Source organism: Macaca fascicularis, chromosome 12, assembly GCF_037993035.2.
Source record: "Macaca fascicularis isolate 582-1 chromosome 12, T2T-MFA8v1.1".
Lineage (NCBI taxonomy): Eukaryota > Metazoa > Chordata > Mammalia > Primates > Cercopithecidae > Macaca > Macaca fascicularis.
This window is the reverse complement of record NC_088386.1, coordinates 105,662,732-105,686,014: the sequence shown is the minus strand read 5'-3', so window position 1 is coordinate 105,686,014 and position 23,283 is coordinate 105,662,732. Positions and strand designations below refer to the sequence as shown.

The 23,283-nt window shown below is 36.5% G+C and overlaps 1 protein-coding gene across 25 annotated transcripts in view; it reads right to left on the bottom strand.

Annotated features, from left to right (window-relative positions):
- The window catches only part of UNC80 (unc-80 homolog, NALCN channel complex subunit), a 230,607-nt gene that overhangs the window by 162,004 nt on the left and 45,320 nt on the right, over positions 1-23,283 (bottom strand). For 20 of the 25 annotated variants that reach the window (XR_012421433.1, XR_012421434.1, XR_012421435.1 and 17 more), the window contains 10 exons: positions 22,208-22,342; positions 20,231-20,447; positions 19,379-19,519; positions 18,060-18,328; positions 16,653-17,021; positions 11,203-11,349; positions 7,883-8,030; positions 6,757-6,905; positions 4,166-4,332; positions 3,324-3,422 (listed from right to left, as the gene is read on the bottom strand). Coding sequence is in view for 20 of the 25 variants with exons in the window: in XM_005574149.4 (XP_005574206.3) it covers positions 3,324-3,422; positions 4,166-4,332; positions 6,757-6,905; positions 7,883-8,030; positions 11,203-11,349; positions 16,653-17,021; positions 18,060-18,328; positions 19,379-19,519; positions 20,231-20,447; positions 22,208-22,342 (1,841 nt within the window). In the remaining 5 variants the exon portion in view is untranslated. The remainder of the gene's footprint in view (positions 1-3,323; positions 3,423-4,165; positions 4,333-6,756; positions 6,906-7,882; positions 8,031-11,202; positions 11,350-16,652; positions 17,022-18,059; positions 18,329-19,378; positions 19,520-20,230; positions 20,448-22,207; positions 22,343-23,283) is intronic. The other 5 variants (XM_005574150.4, XM_065526005.2, XM_074009990.1 and 2 more) reach the window with 1 other exon arrangement.

Below are 23,283 nucleotides of genomic sequence, written 5' to 3'. Positions count from 1 at the left end.
TCCTCATTCCCCACCCATCACCCCAGTATAGTATCATACTTGAACACCAAATAAACTTACAAAAAATATTTAAATGAATGGAATGCCATCACACCATACCCGGGAAATGCATCATCCTACAACCAGTAAGTCAAAGAAACTTAGGTAGGGCTTGAAAGTAAAAAATAAGTACAACTCAGTAGGGCAAACAGGAACACCTGCAAGGGGATTTTTGATTAGGGCATTCCACAATAGGAGAAAGACCAGTGGTCAATAACATGCAGAATTTAATCTCACGAGAAATTAAAAAACAGGCAGCTGAAGTAAGATCTTTATTTTTACTCAATAAATTAGCAATGATTAAGGGAGTTCATGGTGGGGGGGGCGGTGGTGGGGAGGAGAGAAAGCAATAGTTCCTATCATACTCCCAGTGGGGAGGTAAAATGATCCAACCTTTCTTTAAAGTAATTTGGCAATACGATATCCAATGCTTATATCACCGCCCTTAACAGAGAAATTCAATTTCCAGAAAGTAATCTCATGGAAATTATGGGACAACATACTAAGATGTAGGTACTAGAAGGTCAAATACTCACTGAGTTATTATTGGTCAACTTACAAAAGGAGGAAACAATCTAAATGTTCAAAACCAGGAAAACAGTTGAATAGATTATGGGATTTCCATATGGTGGTATACTCTGTAGTCATTATACTTTTATTTTAGAGGACTATTATATGAAAAATATTCACTATATACTGCGAAGTGAAAAGGCAACAATCAAATGGTTTTAAAAAAACATCACCAGGTTAGTTGGGAAAGAAAGTACACATGTGACCACGTGTCTGAGTGTGGTTTTGTGTGCACACATGCTCAAAAATGTCTCCAACATAATACACAAAGAGTTTACAGAGGTTATCTCTAGTTGGTGGTATTTCCATTTTTAAACTACTTTCCCTTTATGTTTTTCTGTGTTTTCTACATTTGTCAGCTTGAGCAACATATATTACTCCAGTAATTTGGAAAGGAAAAGGTATAGAAAATACATAATGAAACTTATTTATGGGGTTTTACATATTGATTTTCTTACAAGCTTTGGGGCTGAATCAACCCAAAATTTGACAGTACTGTGTACAGCAATCATTTTCTATAGATATTTATATGGGTATCCAGAATTTCTTAAAATCTCATCAGAGTACTAAATATTTTTAAATTCTTTTTTTAAAAATAGGGCCTTCTGTTTATCAAATATGGTATGAATTTAAATTAGTTTTCTAAAATTTGATTTCTTAGTTACTTTTTATCAAACAATCACAGGGTATGAAGCATTTCTGACTTTTGGTAAATGCATGGCATAATGATATGTGTATGACTATGTGGTCTGGCTATAAAAACATCTGGGGAGGTTATAATTTCTCAGTTTCCTCAATAAAATGTTACATTGGCTTTGTTCAGTGGTGTGTATCAATATTGAGTTTCAGAGAAATGAGTACATAAAACTGCTTTAATATGACTCAGGGAATGTGACTATTATTTAAGAAAGAAGAAGACACAGGGCCACAAGGGGAGAGAAGGAAACAGAAAGAGAAGCTAGAGGAGGAGCCAGTGTCATCTGAAGTAACCACCCATCTTTCTCCAGTGCTAACTAGGGGACATTTGACATGGTTACCTTTTGGGCCTATTGAGATCATGAAAATTTCCATGTTTGACATTTTATGACATCACTCTAAGTGGAAATATTTATGTAGAGGCATATTAAAACATGTATCTTCACATAAGAAGAAAGAATAGATGTGCTAAATGCTAAGAAATTAGGTGGTATTTACAGAACACTGAACTAAGAGAATATTTTGGAATCTAGAAAACTTAATAACCTAGAAATATTCAGTCGATGGCTTTATTTTTTAAATCCAATTTGCCTAGTTGATCATTCTCATTGATCAGATTAGCTCAATAGTTGCTGGTGTTATCTGAGTGTTATCTGAAAAGAAAATCATCTCTTCTTTTTTGGGCAGACTTTCTGTGTATAAAGCCTTTTAACTAGTCTCATGGCTATTCAATCACAGAACTTTGTCTTTCACATTGATTTTTTTTTCCTTAGAGCTTATGTTTGATTTTTTACCATGTCCTTAAAGGCTACCTTAAAGGGAAAACTAAAACTGAATTTTAAGAAAGGAAGCTAAAGAAAACGAAAGCTTAACAATAATCTGACACTTTTATCCTTTCATTCATTGATTGAATCATTCATTCATTCAATCATGAAATATAGATTAAGTGCCTACTATGAGCAAGCCCAGTCTCCATACTGGGGCTAGAGCCATATGCAAAAACTCACATGTACCGTGAACCCATGGACTTGATCTACTTAAACACTAAATAAACACAAAACACAAAACACTAAATATCACAAATTTGTGTTTACTACAAAATCTCTAAGATTTTGAAGTGCCCCAAGAACTGTGTGGGCATTTTTTCTTTGAAGATTTTGTTCACTTGCTATGGATTACTAAGGTCCTATCTGATGGCTGTTTGCTTCTCACTTTGATTTCCCTGACTGTGAAGAAAGGATACCATAATACCTAGAATATACTGTAGGATCCCTAGAAGAAAAATCACTTAATACTGAGTAAGGTTTGGGGAAGCAGAATGGTATACCTTAAACGAAGTACATGTTTTCACTCCACTTGTGGATTAGTAGTTCTCAAACAGAGAAAAAATACAAATAAAACTTGCATAGAACTAGGCTGTACAATTAGTGTCTACACTAACCCTTATATTTTCCGAGGACACTAATTTAAATATGTTTTTTATTTTTCCATTACGAAAAGTGTAGACTAACTGATGTCAGAGGACACTGGAATGGATCTCAAGAGAGGACCAAGGTATAATGGGGTACAGTCTATGCTTCAGTTAAATGTAAGCATTGGAAAAGTTTTTGTTACTTCTTTTGAGAAAAGCTTCATTAAGCATATTGACAGCCATTCATACATTTAATTTTTTTAAAAATTATAAGAGATTTTAAGCAAGAAACTGGAAGACACTCCCAGCCCACCTGGTATATATACTATTTTTCAAGGTGTATCTTCAGTAGTGTGCATGAAAAGCAGAAGCGAGGGAGAGATTGGAGATGGGAAATGTAGTTAGGGAGGCTTCTCATAGGTACAGACTGGTTATTTGTGATTTGGCCTGGAGAGGTTAGTGGCATTGGGAATGAAATGTAAAGGGTAGAAACAAGGCAAAGTTCAAAGGAGATGAAAAACAAAGAAATAGCAGTTTGGAAAACAGAAATTCTTCCACAGTGAAGTGCACAGCCCTCTGCAATGGAGACAAAGCCAACGCTACTTACTGCTCTGGAGTCTGTGAGGGGCGACCGGACATGAAGCTGCGACATTCCTCAGGTGCAGAGGATATCTGGCCTTTATCCACAATGCTTCCCGCCTCTGACCTACGCAAATGGTGCATTCCAACAATTACAGCAGAGCAGGTTAGCAACTCTTAATACTTCATACACTTCATAAACAAAAACATTCTGTTGTAGACAACTTTGCTGCTTGTGAACTTTATGTCACCAGGAATCTATGTTGTTTAGAATTTATACCGCACCATTAACTCAGACCTAGCAGCCTTTTTGCTTCACAATATCACCATTATTGCAAACAGAGTCATTAACTGCAAGCAGGATTTTAAGTTTAGGAGTTTATTTTAATTTTTAGGTAGGAGTTAATATACAATAGGCATAAAATAAATATGTTTACTAGAAGGAAAAACAACAGGCTATTACTTAGCCATTTGTCTTTTGCCACATTTAGAACAGAATTTACTGAACAGGATCATATGGTATCAGTAATTGCTTTTCCTTTCTGAATAAAAGTGTAAATTATGTACAGAAGAGACTAAAACAGGTAGCATTTTACCATTTAATTAAGAGCTACGACGTGAAGTTCAAGTATATGAAAATTCAAGAACAACTGAGCTCTAATTCATATTACAGGTGGCATTTATTTGACAGTAAATTCATTCCCTTTCTAAGCTGCAGCTGCACCACACCAGTGAAACCACTTATGCAAGATAATTTTACCATTCCTATACTGAAGTTTCACCACAGGAACCACACAGACAGTACAACAGCAGATTCTATTCTACTAACATAAGGCAAACACTCATATTCAGAGAGTTCAAGCTTCCAACCTTTTACTGCCTGCAGGCTTAGATTCCTGTTCATTCTCCTCCACCTTTTTCCCTGGTGCTAACTTCTCCGCACTATCAAGCAAAGCGCTGAGGGCCACTCTCCTGAAGACATTCCCGTGAGCCTCTTTGATAAACTGGACCAGCTGACGAATGTCACAATACAGTCCCTGTTTGGAGGCAAGAAGGAAGTTGGGGAAAGAAAGATAGCTGTGCGATTAAATAGTTTTTCCAGGTAGAGAGGAAGAAAGTAATTCCTTAGGCTTAGATGAGCATTGGAATTATTAAGACAGGACAGTTTACTACTGGTGAAGCTGGTGGTATACTCCCTCTACAATGTTCCTATAGAAGAACATTACCAAGGCCTTTGCTGGTCATCCTTGGTATGAAAAAGGATGGTTATCACGCTTCATTCGGAAAGTTGGCTGCATCATTAGAATACATTAATTTACATTTTAAACTATTGGATTCCCAAGCTTTAATTTTCTCTTTTAATTATAACTTCTGAAGAGATGCCTGCAAAGAAAAAGGTAGTCAAAAATTTGTTTACATTAGAGATTTTGGTCCCTGTTCAGCTTCTCCAAATTTTCTGCACCATTATGACAAAATATATTAAGTCCTTTAGACACTTCTACCAAAGACAGATTAATCAAAAGATGATGCGTTTTGCTGGACAGATTTAGCAAATTACATATATGTTGTAGCCCATTTGAACATGAACTTGACTACAAACTCAAGGTGATGTAGGGCTATTAAAACCAATATATTGGTGAATCAATATTTTAAAATATATGCTGGACTTTTACTTGAGAAATTAAACTTTGTATCCAGCATTTCTCCTCTCTCTCTGCTCATTAAGAAGGCAGTTACTGTATTTTTTTGCCTTAGGAAAAGTTCATGGTAAGGCAGAATGCAGAAGTCTAAAGAACACTTACCTCAATAGTTTTGGTTTTCAAAACCTAAGACCACTGGGACAATTATGTCCATAATTTTTAGGAAAGTAGAAGGTTAGGACCCTTGGGGAAAACATGGATGGAGAACCCTTTGGGTTCGGTGGGAAGCAGGGCCCTGTGCCCCTCACTCTGCTCTGCAGTAGTTCCTCTAGGAATGGGGCAAGACTCCAAAAAGGAAAGACTCCAAACTCACCAGAGGGTGCACAGCCCTAAGCACACAGCGAAGAGTACTATGTGAAACCAGAGGTGTGGACTAATAATTGAGACCTGTGGAACCTCCCCAGTCTCTAGATGCTACCTAAGACTTGGGGGTCTTTACACAACACTGTGAAGTGGGAAACCCCTAGAATGACAGAAGTTTGATGTCCCACTGTTCTTACGGGATGGGAGTTCAAAGTCAAACTTAAGAAGATTCCTTTTTTAAAAAATTAAGAAATACAGTATTTTTCTATACATGAGTTCGTAAAAAAAAAAGATGTATAAGCAGTCATGTATATCATAATCAACCTGTTAAATTACTTTTGCTATGACCAAATTGCATGCATGGATGGTACCTGTGTTACACTCAAGCTCCAAGAAACTTGCTGGGTTGGCTTTGGCTGTCAGCAAATTTCAATTCCTTTAGTTTGGGATTTTATCCTGTTTATCTCAAGTTAAATGAATTGTTTCAATAGTTATAATAGCTTAAAATAATTTCCTTGATTTGGGTACATTAGCTGATAGGGTCCACATGTGCAAATGGGCTGATTTCTGCATAGGATATCATAATATCTAACAGACTGGTAGGATAGAGAAATGCTACTTTGCCTCCCAAAGATACCTGAATTCACCTGTTTGTGTCAGGTTTTTCAGCCTTAATCTACATTTTAGTATCCCAAACCACAATCTTCTTGGTGGTAATTAAGCACTAGCCTTTTAATTTTTTTATTTCTATAGGTTTTGGGGAACAGATGGTATTTGGTTATATGAGTAAGCTCGTTAATGGTGATTTGTGAGATTTTAGTGCACCCATCCCCCAAGCAGTAAAAACTGAACTAGATTTGTAGTCTTTTATCCCTCAACTCCTTCCCACCCTCCTCCTGAATCCCCAAAGTCTATCGTGTCATTCTTATGCCTTTAGCGCTAGCCTTTTATAACCTGGTTCTTCCCTATCCTATTGTGACTTTAGTGGTTTAATTAACAGTCTTTCAAGACAAGTAGCTAAAAGATTACAGACAGTGCTTAATAAAAGAAAACAAAACCAATTTCAGCAACATATTTGCATTAATTTTTAAAGTAAATATGGTTTCAAATAATGCTTGGGATAACATTCTTCAGTATTTTATGAGCCAACAAACTGTGCTCTAGAAGCTTCTTTCTGAAGGGCTCAACATACTTCATAATTATTTCACCAAACACTCCATAACCTTTGAAATGGGAGAGGAAGATAGGTTAATTTACAAATAGGATAATGAGTAACAAGGAGAAGAAAAGTGTTATGGCTCCATTACGACTTACTGGTGACACAAGGGAAAATAGATATTTAAACTTTAAGGTGTAGACTTTTAGATTTCAACTTCTCTTACTTATAGCCATGACAATGACTACTTTTCTCAGGGCAGAGACTGAGACCTCCTGTGGGAAGAGAGGAGAGCTTCTCACCAGATTCTCAGGGCTGTGCAATTCATGTGTGGTTGAAGCGCAGCGTGTGATGAGGGATTTAAACATGGCACTGACGATAATGCCTTCCACATTTTGGGCTGTGGATTTGTTGTCCACTGTGGTGAAGTTATTTCCAAACCCAGCCTTGTCTGGAATGCAAAGGCACAAATTAAAGACAATGTTTCCTTTAAGCTACACAATGGGTAGGAGTAAGGCAGTGCTTGACACCCAGGAATTAGTGAAGTGCTACATGAAATACAGAAACAACGAATTAAAGATGACCCTGGTTTAATAATCTGTAGGCAGACCTGGAAATAAATGAATCACAGTGTCCTTCAGAGCCTTTACTATGATACAACCAATTACATTTCCGGAATGGTTTTGTTGATAAATCTTAGCAAAGGAAAGGAAACCAACTCTTAACGTTAGGAAACACTTTTAGGCTTAGAGTAGTTTTAAATAGGTGATTACTTACAAAAAAAAAAAAAAAAAAAGCTCCTAAATCACCCCTCAAGGGAGAGTTCATTTTCAAGCTTTCTGGTGGTGAGAAATGCTACTTTCTCAATGGAAATTGTTCAGTCTGTCTGAAGTGGAATAAGGTGAGGCCAACCAGGTAACTGGGAAGAGAGAAGGAAAAGTCAGGCAGGAGCCCTGCAGTGAAGTTCACATAGGCCCTGGGAAAGACAGAGTCCTGCCAAGAATTTCAGAGTTCTTCCAGAGATTTCTTGGGCAGGTAGAGAGGGGAAACCTCCCACCTTCCTCAGAGCCACCTCCTTTTTGCAATATGATCACTGTCTCAGAGATCATACAACAGAAGGTTATATGAGAGAGAGGAGTCCCATAAGCGGTAGTATAAAAATTGAGGGGCTAGATGAGAACTCCACAAGCTTTACCAAACTTTCATTTACTGTGGTAAGTTGTCCTCAGAGAGCCTCCAAAATGTGTCATCAGAGATAATGTGCAAGCTTTTCTTGTTTATACACTATACATACACCCACACACATGCATGGACACATACATATCTTTTCCTCTAAATTCTACCTCCACAAATTTAGTGTCCCCTTGAAACACTACCTGCTTCACCTCACAACGACTTCTCCTAGAACTTGGGTGCAGCTTTACTTACTGTCAGTGACTGGCTCCATACAAAATCCTAGCAAAGCATGCAAGAAGTCCACTACATTATTGAGAGAGTCCTTGTTCACATAGTCCCTCATGGTTTGTCGGAACTGCATCTTATCTAGCTTGTATAGCTTAGTGAGGCAGTTCTGGGCCTGCAATGAAGGAAGAAAAGTGAAAAAGTCACAAGTACCAGCTTAAGCTACGGATACAGGTAATCTGAGACAGACGCCTTCAGAAGGCAAGGGTTTCCAACCACCCCACTGGCCGGTGACAGGCAACTCTGCTAGCCCCTCTTGTGTGAGTAAGATGTGAGCAGAGACAGACTGAGAAGTCTGAGGGTGTTTACATTGAGAACAACTGCTCCATAGGAAAAACCCCAAAGCTCAAAACTAAGGTCTAATGCTGGTCCCAGAAATATTTCAGTATTTTCACCAAGATCGAGATTTTAAGATCTTAATGAAAAAAACCTCAAAGTTTGAAATATAGGTAAGTGATAGAATTGACAAGCCATGTTTAGAAAACCTCAAAGGCTTTGTGCAGTGGGAAGATGTGTACCACACTACATCTGAATAAAAGAGATAGAAGAATGTCTATACAATGGAATGAAATGGGGCAATGACCGAAGTCTCTGGCTTGAGGGGAAAAGGGGTAAGGATCAAGAAAGAAGGGGTGGCTTAGTGAGGGCCACCTTAATTACAGATGGAGAACTTTGGACAACCAGGCACAGGCACTGAAGTCAGATTAGGGAAAGCAATTCCTGAGAATTAGGATTTTATTAGTGCCCTTAAGTGTGGTCCAGAAGAAAATTTAGTTATATGATCATTTTGACAAATCAAGGCCCAGGAAAAAAGCCTTGGAAATTTTGAGAGAGAGAAAAAAGATTATAAAAGACTGAAACTTGGAATTAGCAATAGGCTTCTTGGTATAACCTTGTTATAATCTCTCCATCTGTATTGAAAAGTCAGATGGATTGATACGTTTTTCACTTTTCCTTTATTATGTCCTAGATTTGAAATTAGGTATTTTTATTCCCAGGGAGTTTACAAGTTTCCAGATATTGAACAAACTCATTTTTTATTGCAAAATAAATGCTGCTAGCTATAAAATGAAGTTTGCAAAGCACTTAGGTAAAATATATTTTGCATGAAGAGGTATTTAATTGTCATTCCATAAAGAATTTGTGAAGATGTTTATTGTAGCATTTATAAAGCTCTTTAAAACCCTGAGTTGGCAGGCCCTGAAGTACAAATTATTCTGTGTTTTCTACAAAATACACCAAGAAAGTCATAATATCAAATCTTCTCTTTAGAGGATATTAAAATGTTTGTATGGTCTGTATGAGTTCAGTGGGAAGTTTAAGCAAGCATAAGAATATCAAACTTTAAATACTTAAATTCTGAAAGAATATCCTGAATTTCTTCAAAAGATATAAAACTTCTAAGAAATGAATTCCTTTTCAATAATTGGGGACTACCAGCTAATGATTAGGTTAATACTGTAAGATACGTTGAGGCATTATATGATGAAATTGCTGGGCACTTTGACAAATATCGTTGGAATAACCTTCTGTTTCTTGGAAGAAAAAAGGCTACGTAGAGGACCTTGTCTGGTAAAGGTGAGAAATATTCTTAGTATCTTAAAAGTTAAGTAGTTTCTGAAAGGTCATTGGTAGAGAAATCTGAAAATATTTAGCTTCTGGAACTGGACATTTCTCAAGGAAAATTTCCCGAATTTCTATCTCTTGGACAATGTGTTTGCTGAACATAAATAAGCAAATATAATATCGATAATGAGCATTGAACAGAATAAGATAATAGAGGAATTGTCCCATAAGTCAAATCAATAGACAGGTAGAACACTGGCTGGATGCCCTCATAGGAAGTGTTCAGGGGAGGAAAGTATGATGAACTAAGTGATAACAACAACTCCTCAAATGGCTTCTGATCCAACTCACCCTGCTTTCTGTGAATCCAGAAAGACAAATTTTGGATATCAGAGCCAGTTTATACTTCCAACTAAAGCACGACACTTTTTATTATGTTTATTTATTATGTTTTAGTGTTTCCTGTCATGAAATTGGTCTTCTGTATGGGGAGTGATGTGGTTTATTTGTCTTTGAAGGCATTTATTCATACTGTAATAGAATTTAAAATCAAAGATAAAAAATCAAATACACATGTGCAAAGATGGGGAAGATGCCAGATTTCTATAGCCTTATTAATTATTATTTTCAATTTTTGGCCTCAAAATCTAGATCTTGGTCAAAATTTTCAAGTTTCAAAATTTAGAAGCTAATAGTGCAAATATAACCCCCATATACACATAATAAACGAAAATAACACAACATAATATAAAAGAGTAAAACAGAAAAGGATAGATAGATGGATAGATGAGAGATGATAAATCAAGCAAGAAAGTCAGCATGCTAATATTGTGTGAACATTTCATGACAAAACCTAGTATCAAGGAAAAACGGGCTGGCATTAGATTTTGACATGATCCTAAAACTCTGCCAAGATATGCCAAACGATTTCCAGGACTCAAATTTGCATCAAACTCTTATTTTTAAGAGAACATTTTCTTATTATTTTAATTCAAACATACATATGAAGCAACCATCCCAGCTTAGACTGTGGAAGTAGGTTATTGTTCAAATTGAAAAAGAAAATTAACAGTCAGCAGAGGCAAATAAAAATGAGCTGGAAGACCATTTCCAGTACAGAATTATGTTTGGCAAGCACAAATGCAGAGTTTCAAGTTTCACACAGTTGACAAGGACATGATCTCAAATATTCAGAAGGCAAGGTTCATTCTCAAATAAAGCAGCCAGAAAATGACTGGCTACTTTTACAGTCCTGTTTTGTCCCAATAAGGGCCATTTTCCATGTCTTAGGAAGGACAACAAACCAGGTCCTAAAACTTTGACCCCTTTCTCCAATATGCAATATGCTTCTGCAGTACCCAGGCAGATGATTAAAGAGTCATTTGTTACAGGCCATCAAAAGCTTGCTAAATGTGTTCATCTGTGCAAAAGTTCTTTCAAGCTGCAATTCACACATTCCAATTATATATACTTTCACTAATTGGGATTTGGTCTGCCCTAGGCAGGAAGCAGAAATGTTTTCCCAATTAAACTGTCCTAAGCCTGGGTTTTAGATATCTTGAGATATCTCATGAGAATCTCCTCACACCAAAACAGCATTAATTACTCCTACAAAATATAATATTTTTCAGGGAACACTGACCCTCATTGTCAAAGGACTCATTCTTAAACAGAAAGGAAGGAAGAGGGAGAGGAAATGGAGTCTACTTTAATTCTCTTACATTCTCTCGGAATACCTGGTGTCTCAGACGATCTCCAGAGAGCCCTCGATGTCCTTCTCCACAACCATAGGCACATCCCAAAGACTTCACTATTTTGATGAGCATTGTTAGAGCAAGCCTATGGTTGCTTACAGGTGTACTTTCATCCTGGTACCCACAAATAAGAAAGAAAGAAAAGTCTGTTTACTTTGTCACTGAGGTCCTTTCACTAAGGTTCTATTGTATGATTAAATCAAGTTTATATGTTTTACAGGGAGCACTTGCAATTTGGAAAACAGAATTGTAATGGGCTCAACAAACAGGCTCAGTTTTCCAAAATTTAGCATATGATTTAAAAGAAAAAAAAATCTATGTATTTTGAACACCCCCTGTTGCTAGAGAATATCAGTAGAGACCTTTTTGTTAGAAGATATGCTTTTTATATCCTTGACTGCTGTCAGACAACCACCTAAAGAGAGACAGTGGAGACTATCAGTGATGAAAGCAATTAAGTTTTATTAAAAACTATCCTCATTGGTAGGCTTCTCATACACCAGGCAAGGATTACTGCCGAGTTTCTGGAACTGATCAAAGTCTGGAACTTTGAAATTTCATGGCAACTTCTGACATTTTTGAGGGCTTTTTTTTTCTAATTGTATACTTTACTGTATTATAATACACATGCACAAGCAAAGTGAGAATATACAGAACTTTATAAACACTTTCAGCTTGATTCTTCCCTTGAGGATAAATAGGAAGACCCCCTGAGACAAGTCATGAGAATTGATATCATCCTCTTTTTTGCCCAATTTAATCTTTGTTGTTAGCGGAGAACATGGCTTCCATAAAAGGAACTTCCTTGAATTATTTCCGAAGAAGCATAAAGAAGCAGTTGCCAAGAAATGATGCAGAGCCCAGTGTGGAAGAGTCACTTTCTTTAGGAAGCTGCAGCCTGTCTCAGTCCTTCTACCACATTCTATCATCAGCATGTACACCATAAACCTGGATTCCAGCACTTGGTCCTTAACTGCACATGATGTTAGATAAGTTAACTAATCTCTTTGTGTTTTTGTTTCCTTACCTATGAATTAAGGATTCTAATAGCTGCCTTTCCTACTTCATAGGTTTACTATGCAGGGCAAATTAAATAATGGATGAGAATTGTTTTGCAAATTGTAAGGGACTTTTCCATAGCCACATGATTGGGTTGACGCATAAACTTTGGAACCAGATATAAGTACTCAAATGTGCATGTGGTATGGAAGGAATAGGGGCTTATCTATACATTAGCATGGGCTTTACTATAAGATTGACTTTCTCCTTCCCTAATGTTATCCAGTTGGTCCCCCTTTTCTTATCTGTAAGCTTTTGTAGTGGAGGTGGTACTGAACTCCAGATATTCCCCCTTGGCACTGCAGCATTCATTCTCTGAGCTATTCAACATACTGATGGCTCACTGCCCTCAGATGAGTGCCTCTGAAGGCCACAGCTAGAGAGCTGCCTCACCCAACATGATACTCTCTTCCTGGAGGCAGTCTACCTCTAATGACTGGACAGGGCCATAAAGGGACCCCAGACGTGTTTGCTAAAAAGGTCTCTTTGCATCACCTGGGGACTACTTAAAGAGCCATCCCAGCTTCAGAGCTCTCTGTGATTAGCTTAGGCCTCTATTACAACTACACTGCAGTTCAATTTCTCCCTATGCCCCATCCTGCTTCTTCATATCTAACAGAGGTTAATCCTGTGAGGACACTCCCGTAAATTGCCTGCACACATATCTTCATGTTGGAGTCTGTTTCCAGGGAGCCCTACTTAAGATAGCTCAGAAGGTTGCAAATAGAAGACTCAAACTTATCAACTTCTGTGTGTATATAGGTTGACTATCCTTATTCAAAATGCTTGGACTAGAAATATTTTGGATTTCAGATTTTTTCAGATTTTGGAATATTTGCATATATATAATGAGATGGGAATAGGACCCAAGTCTAAACACAAAATTCATTTATGCTTCACATAGGCCTTACATACACAAGCTGAAGATAATTTTATATAATTTAATAATTTTGTGCACGAAATAAAGTTTTGTTTGCATTTTATCTGTGACTTGTCACATGAGGTCAAGTATAGAATTTTCTACTTGTGGCTTTACGTTGGAACTCAAAAAGTTTCAGATCTTGGAGAATTTTAGGTTTCAGATTTTTGGATTTTTAGTTTGAATTCTGATTTTAGTTTCAACCTTTACTAACTATATAACCTTGGACAAACTGCTTAACCTACCTGTGACTTACAAAATCAGAATCATAATATCTGTTTCACAGAGTTGTGAGAATTAGAGTCAAAACATGAAAGGCACATAATAGCAAAACTAATTAATATCAATGATTAATATTATTAATTAAAAATAATAATTAATATTATTTTAATAAAAAATATTAATAAATAATAATAATATTTAAATAATATTAATTAAAAATAATATTATTATTTTAATAAATAATATTAATTAAAAATAATAATAAAAGTGTGGGGCACTGCTTTCCTCTGGAGCACCTTTATGCAAATTAGAAAAGGCACCCCTCTAGGTGGAGAATTAGAAGAAGATGAGCCCTCTGAATGGATGCAAGCCTTTGGTGAGTGGTTCCAAAAGTGGAGGTTGGGCTGGATTTCAATCCTCACTGGCCTCTTTAGTCAACAGACTTTGTTTACGGGGCTCTGTACAGGCTACAAAGCCTTATGCAGCAGTGCCTCAGAAAAGGTTATCCTGAGCAAGGGCTTATTTGGAAGACTGATTTATGCATATTTTAAAATTATTACAAGCTCCTTTAAAAATTTTCTAGCTCTGAAAGCTCTTTGTAAATATCTATTCAGGTTTTTATTTCTTTAGACCTTCAGATGTCCTTGGAATTCAGATTGCTTTCATAGGAGAATTCAGAAAGATGTAGCAACTTACAGGCAAAAAAACTGAAGATATTAAATAACATTCCAAGCACTCAGTACAAGTTGTGGCAAATATAGAAATGGAAATTAGATCTTCCTTTCTGTCTTAATCAATTCCTATGCTTCTGTTATTATTAAGTTGCAAAATTAGATAAACCTTCTGATTCCACTGAAGATAACAGATGGGTTTGGGGCAGAACAGACCTTTGTGAATCACAAACAGAAGGCACTTGACCCACCATCAGGTTTTATTTTATAAACTATTTGTACTAAAAAGAATATTATTTTGGGAACTAACTATGAAACATATATATATTGGTGGCTGTATTGGAGACCACATAATCTGACTTTAAAAATCCCATACTGATGAAAAGTGATAACTTTGGTCAGAATAACATCTATTACATCAAGCTATAGATTCTAGATTATATATAGGTTCTAAATAGTCAAGATACTTGTAGGTTTTCAATAAAAATGTGGTTAAAATGCCACTTGGATAAAATTTCAAAACTAAAAAAGGAAAAGCACAAATGAAAACGAAACACTAATTATGAACCTCAGAGATCCTTAGCATACACACAAAACCTCATCAGTTTAGTTGGAACATCTAAGCTTTGCTGATAAAAGCTTATCAATATTTCATAATATTCTCTTTTTTTCTTTTTAATTTCCCTTGAATATTATAATGGGCAAAATACCATTTCTAATTTCTTTGTTGAGACAGAGTTGATAGGTAAAGAATGGAAATTCAGTAGGAATCTCACCAGTTTCTGTGTTTGTAAATTTGGTCCTTATAACTTGTATTTGTTTGCTAATTCCTAAGTAATTGATCACTGAATGATTCTTTAGATCTTAGCATCTCTAATCAAATCTCTTGTGATCTGTACCATTATTTAGATAATTTTCATTTACAGTCAGATCTGAGGTTCCTCGCATTGTCCTCAGTGATGGATAAGGTGCTAAAGTGTTGGGAAACTTAAAAATCAATAAAGTTTATTAGAATTGCCTTATGATTAATATGATTAAGGCAGGAGAAGAAAATCCTAAAGAAAAGATTCAACAACCAAGATTATCGGAGCAAGAATATTTGGATCAGAGTCCATGAATATTGGGAAGACAGAAGTAAACAATAAAATGAAGAAACCAGATGATAAATGCATATTAAACACGTGTCAAGTGGGACTCGAAAGAAATGAGGAAGAAATCGTGAAAGAGGAAGGAGTATTGCAACGCTTGCTCAGATGTGAAAATCTTATCGCATGTAAGAAAAATGGACAATTTATATTTTATACAATATATATCTAGATGGTATATATCTAGAACTCTACACAATATAACTTCACATGTGTAAACACTTGACATGATGTGTACAGTATTTGCTAGAGATTAAAATCTTGTTGATTTCAATTTCTGAATATCATTTTCTAGCTAAAACCACAAATTGAGATTAGTGTAAGTTATGTGAACTTAAGCTGTAGTAATTTGTATTTAAAATTAAAGAAGAAAACCAATTATTGATGTTAAGAAATCATATACCAGATGTTGACGAGGCAGAGGGAATTAAATTTAGGAACAATTAATAATAGAAAGACTAAAGCCACCAGGATGTGCCACATTGAGACATGAGAGGACTGAGTGAGACTAAGAGAGTTATTCCCACTTCAAACCAACACCAACTAATCAAGCAAAATTCTTCCCTTGCTTTCTCCTTAACTGTGGTTGAAGCTGGCTGCCATAAATGTGTTACTTAAAAGAAAAAACTTTATATTGAGGAAAAATTATATTGCTTGTTATGGGCTGAATATTTGTGCATTCGCAAAATTTACATGTTGAAGCTGTAACCCCTCAAACTGATGGTATTTGAAGATGGGTCTTTGGGAGGTAATTAGGGTTAAGTGAGGTCATGATGGTGGGGCCTGGTCTAGTGGGATTGGGCCCATATAAGAAGAGACACAAGAAAGCTCTTTTGCTCTCTCTTTTGCTTTCTCTGTATGCACAAAGAAGAGGCCATGTGAGCACACAATAAGACAGTGGTCACCTCTAAAGCAAGAGAAGAGGCTTCCGACTAAAATTAAACCTGACAGCACTTGGACTTCCCAGCCTCCAGAATCATAAGAAATAAATTTCTACTGTTTAAGTCATTCAGTCTATGGTATTTTGTTATGGCAGCTTGAGAAAACTAAGACATTCCTCAATCAGGTCAGTCTAAAAGTTTTGAGAAAGGTTATACTTGATGTCAGACTGAGAATTATGGCAATATAGCATAACTGAAATGTTCTCTTGCAGAAATAACATGACTAGAGAATTAGCTCTAACACTGCTTGGATTGCAATAGATATTGGATTTAGAGTATAGTTTCATCTAACTGTTTCTACTAATGCCTACTGAGAACCTAATGAAGAGATTTCTCCACTCTCCACTTTTTTGCTCTAGTGACTAGGTGCTGTTCAGAGTCAATAAACTGCTGGCAAGCAAGCTTTAGAAAGAAATTAGTATGACATTTCATGAGGACACATAAGGTGGTTCAGTCATACCTTCTCTTGGTTCTTATCATTCTTCTCATAAGGGCCGCCTCCACCTCCTCCACCTCCTCCTCCATCACCTCCTCCGCCTCCTCCATCTCCACCTCCTCCTTCTTCTCCTCCGCCATCTCCAGCTCCACTAACAGCAGGGCCTCCAAATCCACAGGTGGAACTTCCAGATACTCCTTTGAACTGGAAAGCTCCCTCACTTGGTCTCTTTTCCAAAGTTTCATTTTCCTTGTTTTCACTCTTCTTTCTATTCTTTTCTACACACGGCACCACACCAAGTTGAAGCAAGCATTCCACAATATTTAGCGCCACGTCACAGATACGAGAGCTGATGTCATGATTAAGGACAAGATAAACAGCCTTCAGAACTACCTGAGGAAGACAATATAAACACTGCATGATTAAGTTACCTGCACTCCCTCTTCCTAAAGAGATTTGGTTATTATGTTTAATACATTTCCTTAGGCTAGTCTATGAAATTGGGTAGAAATAATTTAGACAATTGTCAAATTTTCCTATAAAAGTTGCCATGGAATCTTGTGTATTTTCTTAATAGAGAGTATAAGTCACCCAAAGTATTAAAAAGATATACACGTATTATCTCATGTAAACTTTCCAAAACATGCTATGATATCAACAATTAATGAGGATATTGAAGCATAGTGAGTTAATGGGAGAGTAATTATTTGTCCAAATGGAAACTTGTTCTATTGATTTTTTAAAATAAAAGTGTTTTAATCCCCTGCTTTTCATTCATTACTAATAATGGATAAAGAACAGTGATTTCCTTTTGCTCGTTCATGACTGTATCATTATTCATACTTCATTTAAAGTACAAAATATTTGCATGTTTAAATTATGTTCCTTTATTGGTTTTAATACAGTAAATTATTTGCTAAGCCAGGATTCCTAATGTGCAATAAAAATTTTGTGAAATATAATTGTAAAATATAACAACCCCTTCATTTGCTAATAACTATACTCAAGATAGGCACTCTTGAGAATGCAAGCTTAAATCTTTTAAGAACTTTTATTCATTTTTTTTTCTGGCTACACAGGAGGTTTTTAGTCCTGTTGATATCAAAATAAAATAAGTGAATAATTTTTTGCCCTCATTCTAGACAAAAGAGACTTATTAAACACATACACATGTATATTCAGGAATCACTAATGGTTTTGGATTATAAAAATATTCTGAGATCTGATCAAATGTAATGCAATGCTTGAAAAAAAAAGTAAGGTGCACCTATGATGGTTGACACATTGGTGAATTTTTTCAATGGGTGGCTTTTTCATTTCAAGGTTTGATAATTTCTAAGAATCTATATGCCCATTTTATACAACGTTGCAAAAATGCACCAAATAATTAATATCTGTCTAACTTTGGTAAGAAAAATTCTTGCTTCTTACAGAAAGATCAAGCATTCCATTCTTGTGGACAAAGTTATTGGTCCCATCAATATGTTCTGTGTCCTCTAGGTAGCTGTAGTTTATGCAGGAGTCTGTGAGGCTTCGAGGTAGGTTAGCACATGCCAGAGGTTCATGTGGCATCTCCGGGATAGGCACCTGGTTGCAGAGTTTCCTCATATGCTCATTGAAAAAGTCTGCGTAGCCTACGTTAAATGACGCCAAAGTGGTATTGAAGGTCGCAACTGTGATGGTGGAGATCTGAGATCGCACTAATAAAATGAAAGCAATGTCTTAGCTCTTCCTACATTAACCTACAATATCAGTTAGACATTTATACTATTACTTCAATCATGACCACAATAACAGCTGAGTTTTTGAAAATATTTAACTTATAGTCTCAAAGTTATTCTCAACTCTCATGGGACTACTGAAGCTACTAAGGCCATATGATGTGTGGAAAATATTAAAAGTTGTAGAAAAATGTGAATTATAACTAGCTTCCTTAAGGCTGAGATTAGGATTTAACTTCTGCTAACACTGACTTAGTTTAGTTGATCAGAATAGATGAATTTTACCCACTGTTAGATGATAGATTATACTGATACAAACTATTTGTTTATAGCATTTTTATCTAGTATATTAAGGAACAACAAACATGAATAATTTTTTCTCCTTTGGCTAAAAGTAACTGAATATAAATTTGTCATGGTAACTAACAGATGTCATTGAATATTTGAAATACAGTGCAGATCAAAGAGGGACTAAATTTATGCTTCCATGAGAACATAAGAAAAAAATCAATTATTCTGTTAAAAGTACAGAATGAGAACCTGTCTTGGATTACACCCAGAGACACATGTTTGTTCCACATAAAACACACAAGAACTTATCTAAAATAGAAGCTGTCTGAAAAAAAAAAAAAAAATTGGTGGCCTTGGAAGGCAGTGACTTTCCTCCTGCTGAAGGTATACAAGCCCTTCAGAGGGATCTCATAGAGGGGATTGAAGCACTGAATCTAGATGTCTTCCAAGGTCTCTTTCAGCCCTGTGGGTCTATGACCTTTTGAGAACAAATATGAATGGCTTGTCCTTGCTATCCCTCTGAGAGGTATGGTGTTTACAGTGCGGTATTAAATAGTTCTTGCTGCTAAGGATATGCTAAGAATGGCTAACAAGTAAATTACCAAGCAATACAGCACAAGAATGCCAGTTTTCAGAAAACACAGGAAGCAGATTACAATGGGAAAGTAACATGGTGTAAGGACAGAAAACAAGAAAAGAAATCTGAACTCCTGCCCGTAGGCCTCACCTCCTACCCACCTTCCTTGACGGTGTTTTCTCCATGGCTGTTGGAGGGGTCCGGCAGGTCGCTTACCAGGGTGTGATGGGAGTGGGAATGCCTGGCACTCAGACTCTCCATCTCAGTGGCTGCATCTGAACTGCCTCGCCGGGTCAATTTCCCTGGGATGAATAAGAGCACCCCACAAGAGAGTTTTAAAATCTGAAAGGTTTTCTGCCAAGATATTGTCTTTCCTAAGGACAGCAGGGAGAGTGCGGGGCTGTTAGGAAAAGTGTGAAACACAGACAACAAAGCAAGAACTGAACTTGCCATGGGGATACTCAGGGTCAGGATGATTGATGAAGCTGCCTGTGATAAGGTCAGCCCCAATCTTAGCCAAATGTCAGAAAACATCTGTTGTGGCCCAGCTAGCTGTCAGCTCCCAACTTTAAACTGGCCTATTTAATATGCAATCCAGAAAGAAAAAAAAAAAATATATATATATATATATATAGCTATATATATTATATATATATATATCTTTGTTGTTTTTTGAAAAATAAATCCAAGTTTAATAAATATCTGCTGTCTAGATTCACAATGGAAATTAATGCACAGAGCGCCCTAAGGCCACGTTTCTTTGTCTAGAATGATATAAGAAATAAGATTGTTACCTGTCTAATTTCACAGAACTCTTGCATAATTACTTCAATTATCTGGATTTATTCAGCTGTGAAAACACAGCATAATTTTGGTACTGGAGAACCTGCATTTGAGCCCCAGATTTCTTGGCTGAACTGTTCGAGAAAGATTCAAATTTGCCCAGGAGCCCTAGATCCAGTTCTAAACAGGCCACTTAAACTCTGCCCTATTTTGGAAGGACTCGTGGTCACCTAAAATGGTGGTTTGCCAGCCTCCTTTCTCAATTCCTCGCCTGTCTTCTCCGAGCCCAGAGAAACTTCCAAAGGAGAATGCGCTGCGCGTGGGGGACACATCCAGGTGGTCCTCGTGAAGCAGAAAGGGCACTCCCATTCTCCGTGGCCTCCTCTTGCCTGTGTGGTGGAATGGAATGGAGCCTTTCCTCTCTCGGTCTTCTTTGCGACTCTTGAACTACAGTGATGAAAGGTGTAGAATTAGAGACAGGGCAAAGAAAACGTTACAATCTGCTTCCCAAGGGGCTCCATGATCTGCAATAAAATATAAGAAATGTTCCAGGAAGAGGAGACCCAGAAAGTCACTGAATATCATCCAATAGAAATTGGAGAAGTTTCATGTTAAAACAGTGAAAGAAACTAAGTAAAAGGTCACTTATTCCATGGGTCTTTCTCCTGGGTTGGGTTAGACTAGTGGTTTGCAAAGTGTGGTCCCTGGACCAGCAGCATCAGCATCACTTGGTAACTTATTAGAAATGCAAATTCTCAGACATATTGTATCAGACCCTCAGCAGCTGAGGTCCAGCAATGTGTGTTTTAACAGGCCTGGTAGGTAATTCTGACGCACACTAAAGTTTGCAAATCACATGGTTAGAGTCACTACTTGGACCAGCCTGTCTTTTTCTGTTCCATTTTTCATGATAGTGATCCATTGTTCCAATTAGCCAACTTTAAATGTGTGCCACTGTTTGTAATTTCTCCTCATTTTGCAGGTAAGAAATTGACCCTTAGAAATTTTAGGTAGCTTGCCCAAGATTGAGTCCAAACTCAAAAGTAGGTCTTCTAGTTAAACACTTCATATTTTTCTGCCATTATTCTGCCTCTCTTTTTTGTAAGTATATGGAGATAAACAGCAAATAATATGTGTAGACCTATGTATATGTGTATATATAGTGGTTTGCTTTCTCTTTTCCAAAACTGTTAGTTTAATAACAGAAACTAACTAATAAAGAGTCAAAGAAGATACAGACCATACATTGCCACAAACTCATTATTCCTACCAAACAAGTTCAGAACCAAGTGCAACTAAAAGTTTAGAATTGCTAGGGAAGCTTTTAAAATATAACAATTCCTTAGCCTACCTTCAGCAATTCTGGCTTAATTGGTCTGGGATTGAGCCTGAAGATTTTTTAAAGCTCCTTAAAAATTATCATATGCAGCCAGTATTGAAAACTACTTTTTCCTTTCAAATAATCAATGTTTTAAGAAAATTGATGGCCGTTGTCTTTTGTTGCATCATTAACAAAGGCAGAAAACTGCTTACTTAGTAACACTTCCAGCTCATAATAGGTCAATATCGTGTTATTTGTTCTTCGTCGGCATAATTAAACTAACAGTTTTGGAAAAAAGAAAGCAAACCACTATATATACACATATACATAGGTCTACACATATTATTTTCTGTTTATCTCCATATACTTACAAAAAAGAGGCAGAGTAATGGCAGAAAAATATGAAGTATTTAACTAGAAGACCTACTTTTGAGTTTGGACTCAATCTTGGGCAAGCTACCTAAAATTTCTAAGGGTCAATTTCTTACCTGCAAAATGAGGAGAATAAGGATGTCATTGGATTAAATGAGAACTATTTATAGAAAGTACTTGATAAAAATGAGTTGAACCATACAAATGAAAGTTACCATCAATGTTACCACAATTATTTCCACCACCACACTGCTTTACACTGCTTTATGCATATGATCAGGATTGAGCTTCACGACAACCCTGTGGAGCATTTAGAATAGGAAGTTCACTCATACACACAGAGGGACTTGCACAGGGGTATGCTGCAAGTCAGTGTTACATCTAGGAGCTGACTTCGGTTCCTAAGGTCCCTTTCCCACCCCACCCCATACCGCAGTATGATCAGAAACATCTCATGTCCCACTGACATTTTTTATTTACCAAAATATCAAAGAGCATAAGCATTTCTACTCACCTTTTTAAAAATATTCATGCCCAGGTCTGAAGAAAGATCTGGGACTGCAGACCTACGCAGATTGGTCAGTGAAACTTTGGAAAAGGCCTCAGAGCTAAGAGATTTTTCCTCCTCATTACACTTCATGGTGAGATCCTTAATAAAGGAAGACAATGATCAAGGACTTAGGACTTTACATCCAAATACTTTTCTTATTGAAATGTCACATTTTTAATAGGGATGCGCTACTGCTTTGATACCTTTGAACAATTGAACTTGTATGTCTGGACTTCTGGAATCCAAATTCTGCTAGTGAGAATATGTATTTCATATTAATTGTAATTCCTGTTTGGAGTTTTCGGCAGTGAGGTCATGTAGCCCCAGATCTAGAATGCTAAGAAAATAGAGAGAAGATGGATCTCTCTCTCTCTCTTTTTTTTTTAATTAAAAAGAGTGGTTTTTTTTCCATTGAATGATTCAGTAAAGCAGATATCCACCTAGGCAGAATATCTACTACTAAACAGATTATATTTCTTTTTACCTCTGCTATTGCTCATGTTTGTTTTCAGAATATGCAGAAGCAAATTTCAGACTCAGCCAATTCACATTTAAGTAAATCCAAACAACTGGAACACACTACAAGTCACATTTTTCTCTATATTTTCAACACCTGGTGTTGATGAGAAAGAGGGCAAGAACAAGTGTTCAAGCTGATATTAGGTCATTCATTTATCAAAAAGCAATTGTCATGAGGATATCATCATATTAGTACACATTCAGTTTACTTCTCCAAACATTTATAATAAATAGCAAGACTATCAAAATGCAGTATTCCTAATAATGACATTAAGACACTAAAAAATGTTGAGTTATGCAAAAGAGGTTACACCATGTTTAGTAAAATCCTATGTCACAGATTTTATGATATTGGTAATCAACAGATTAAATGTCAGAACTCTCTGTTAATTACTACTTTGATTATCCATTAGACCCAATTTTCCACTATTCTAGATAAACAAAGACTTATACTAAATTAGCATGTGTAAGAGGTGCACTTCTTCAAATGATTAAGTGCTAAAGGGCAGCAAAGGTCAAGC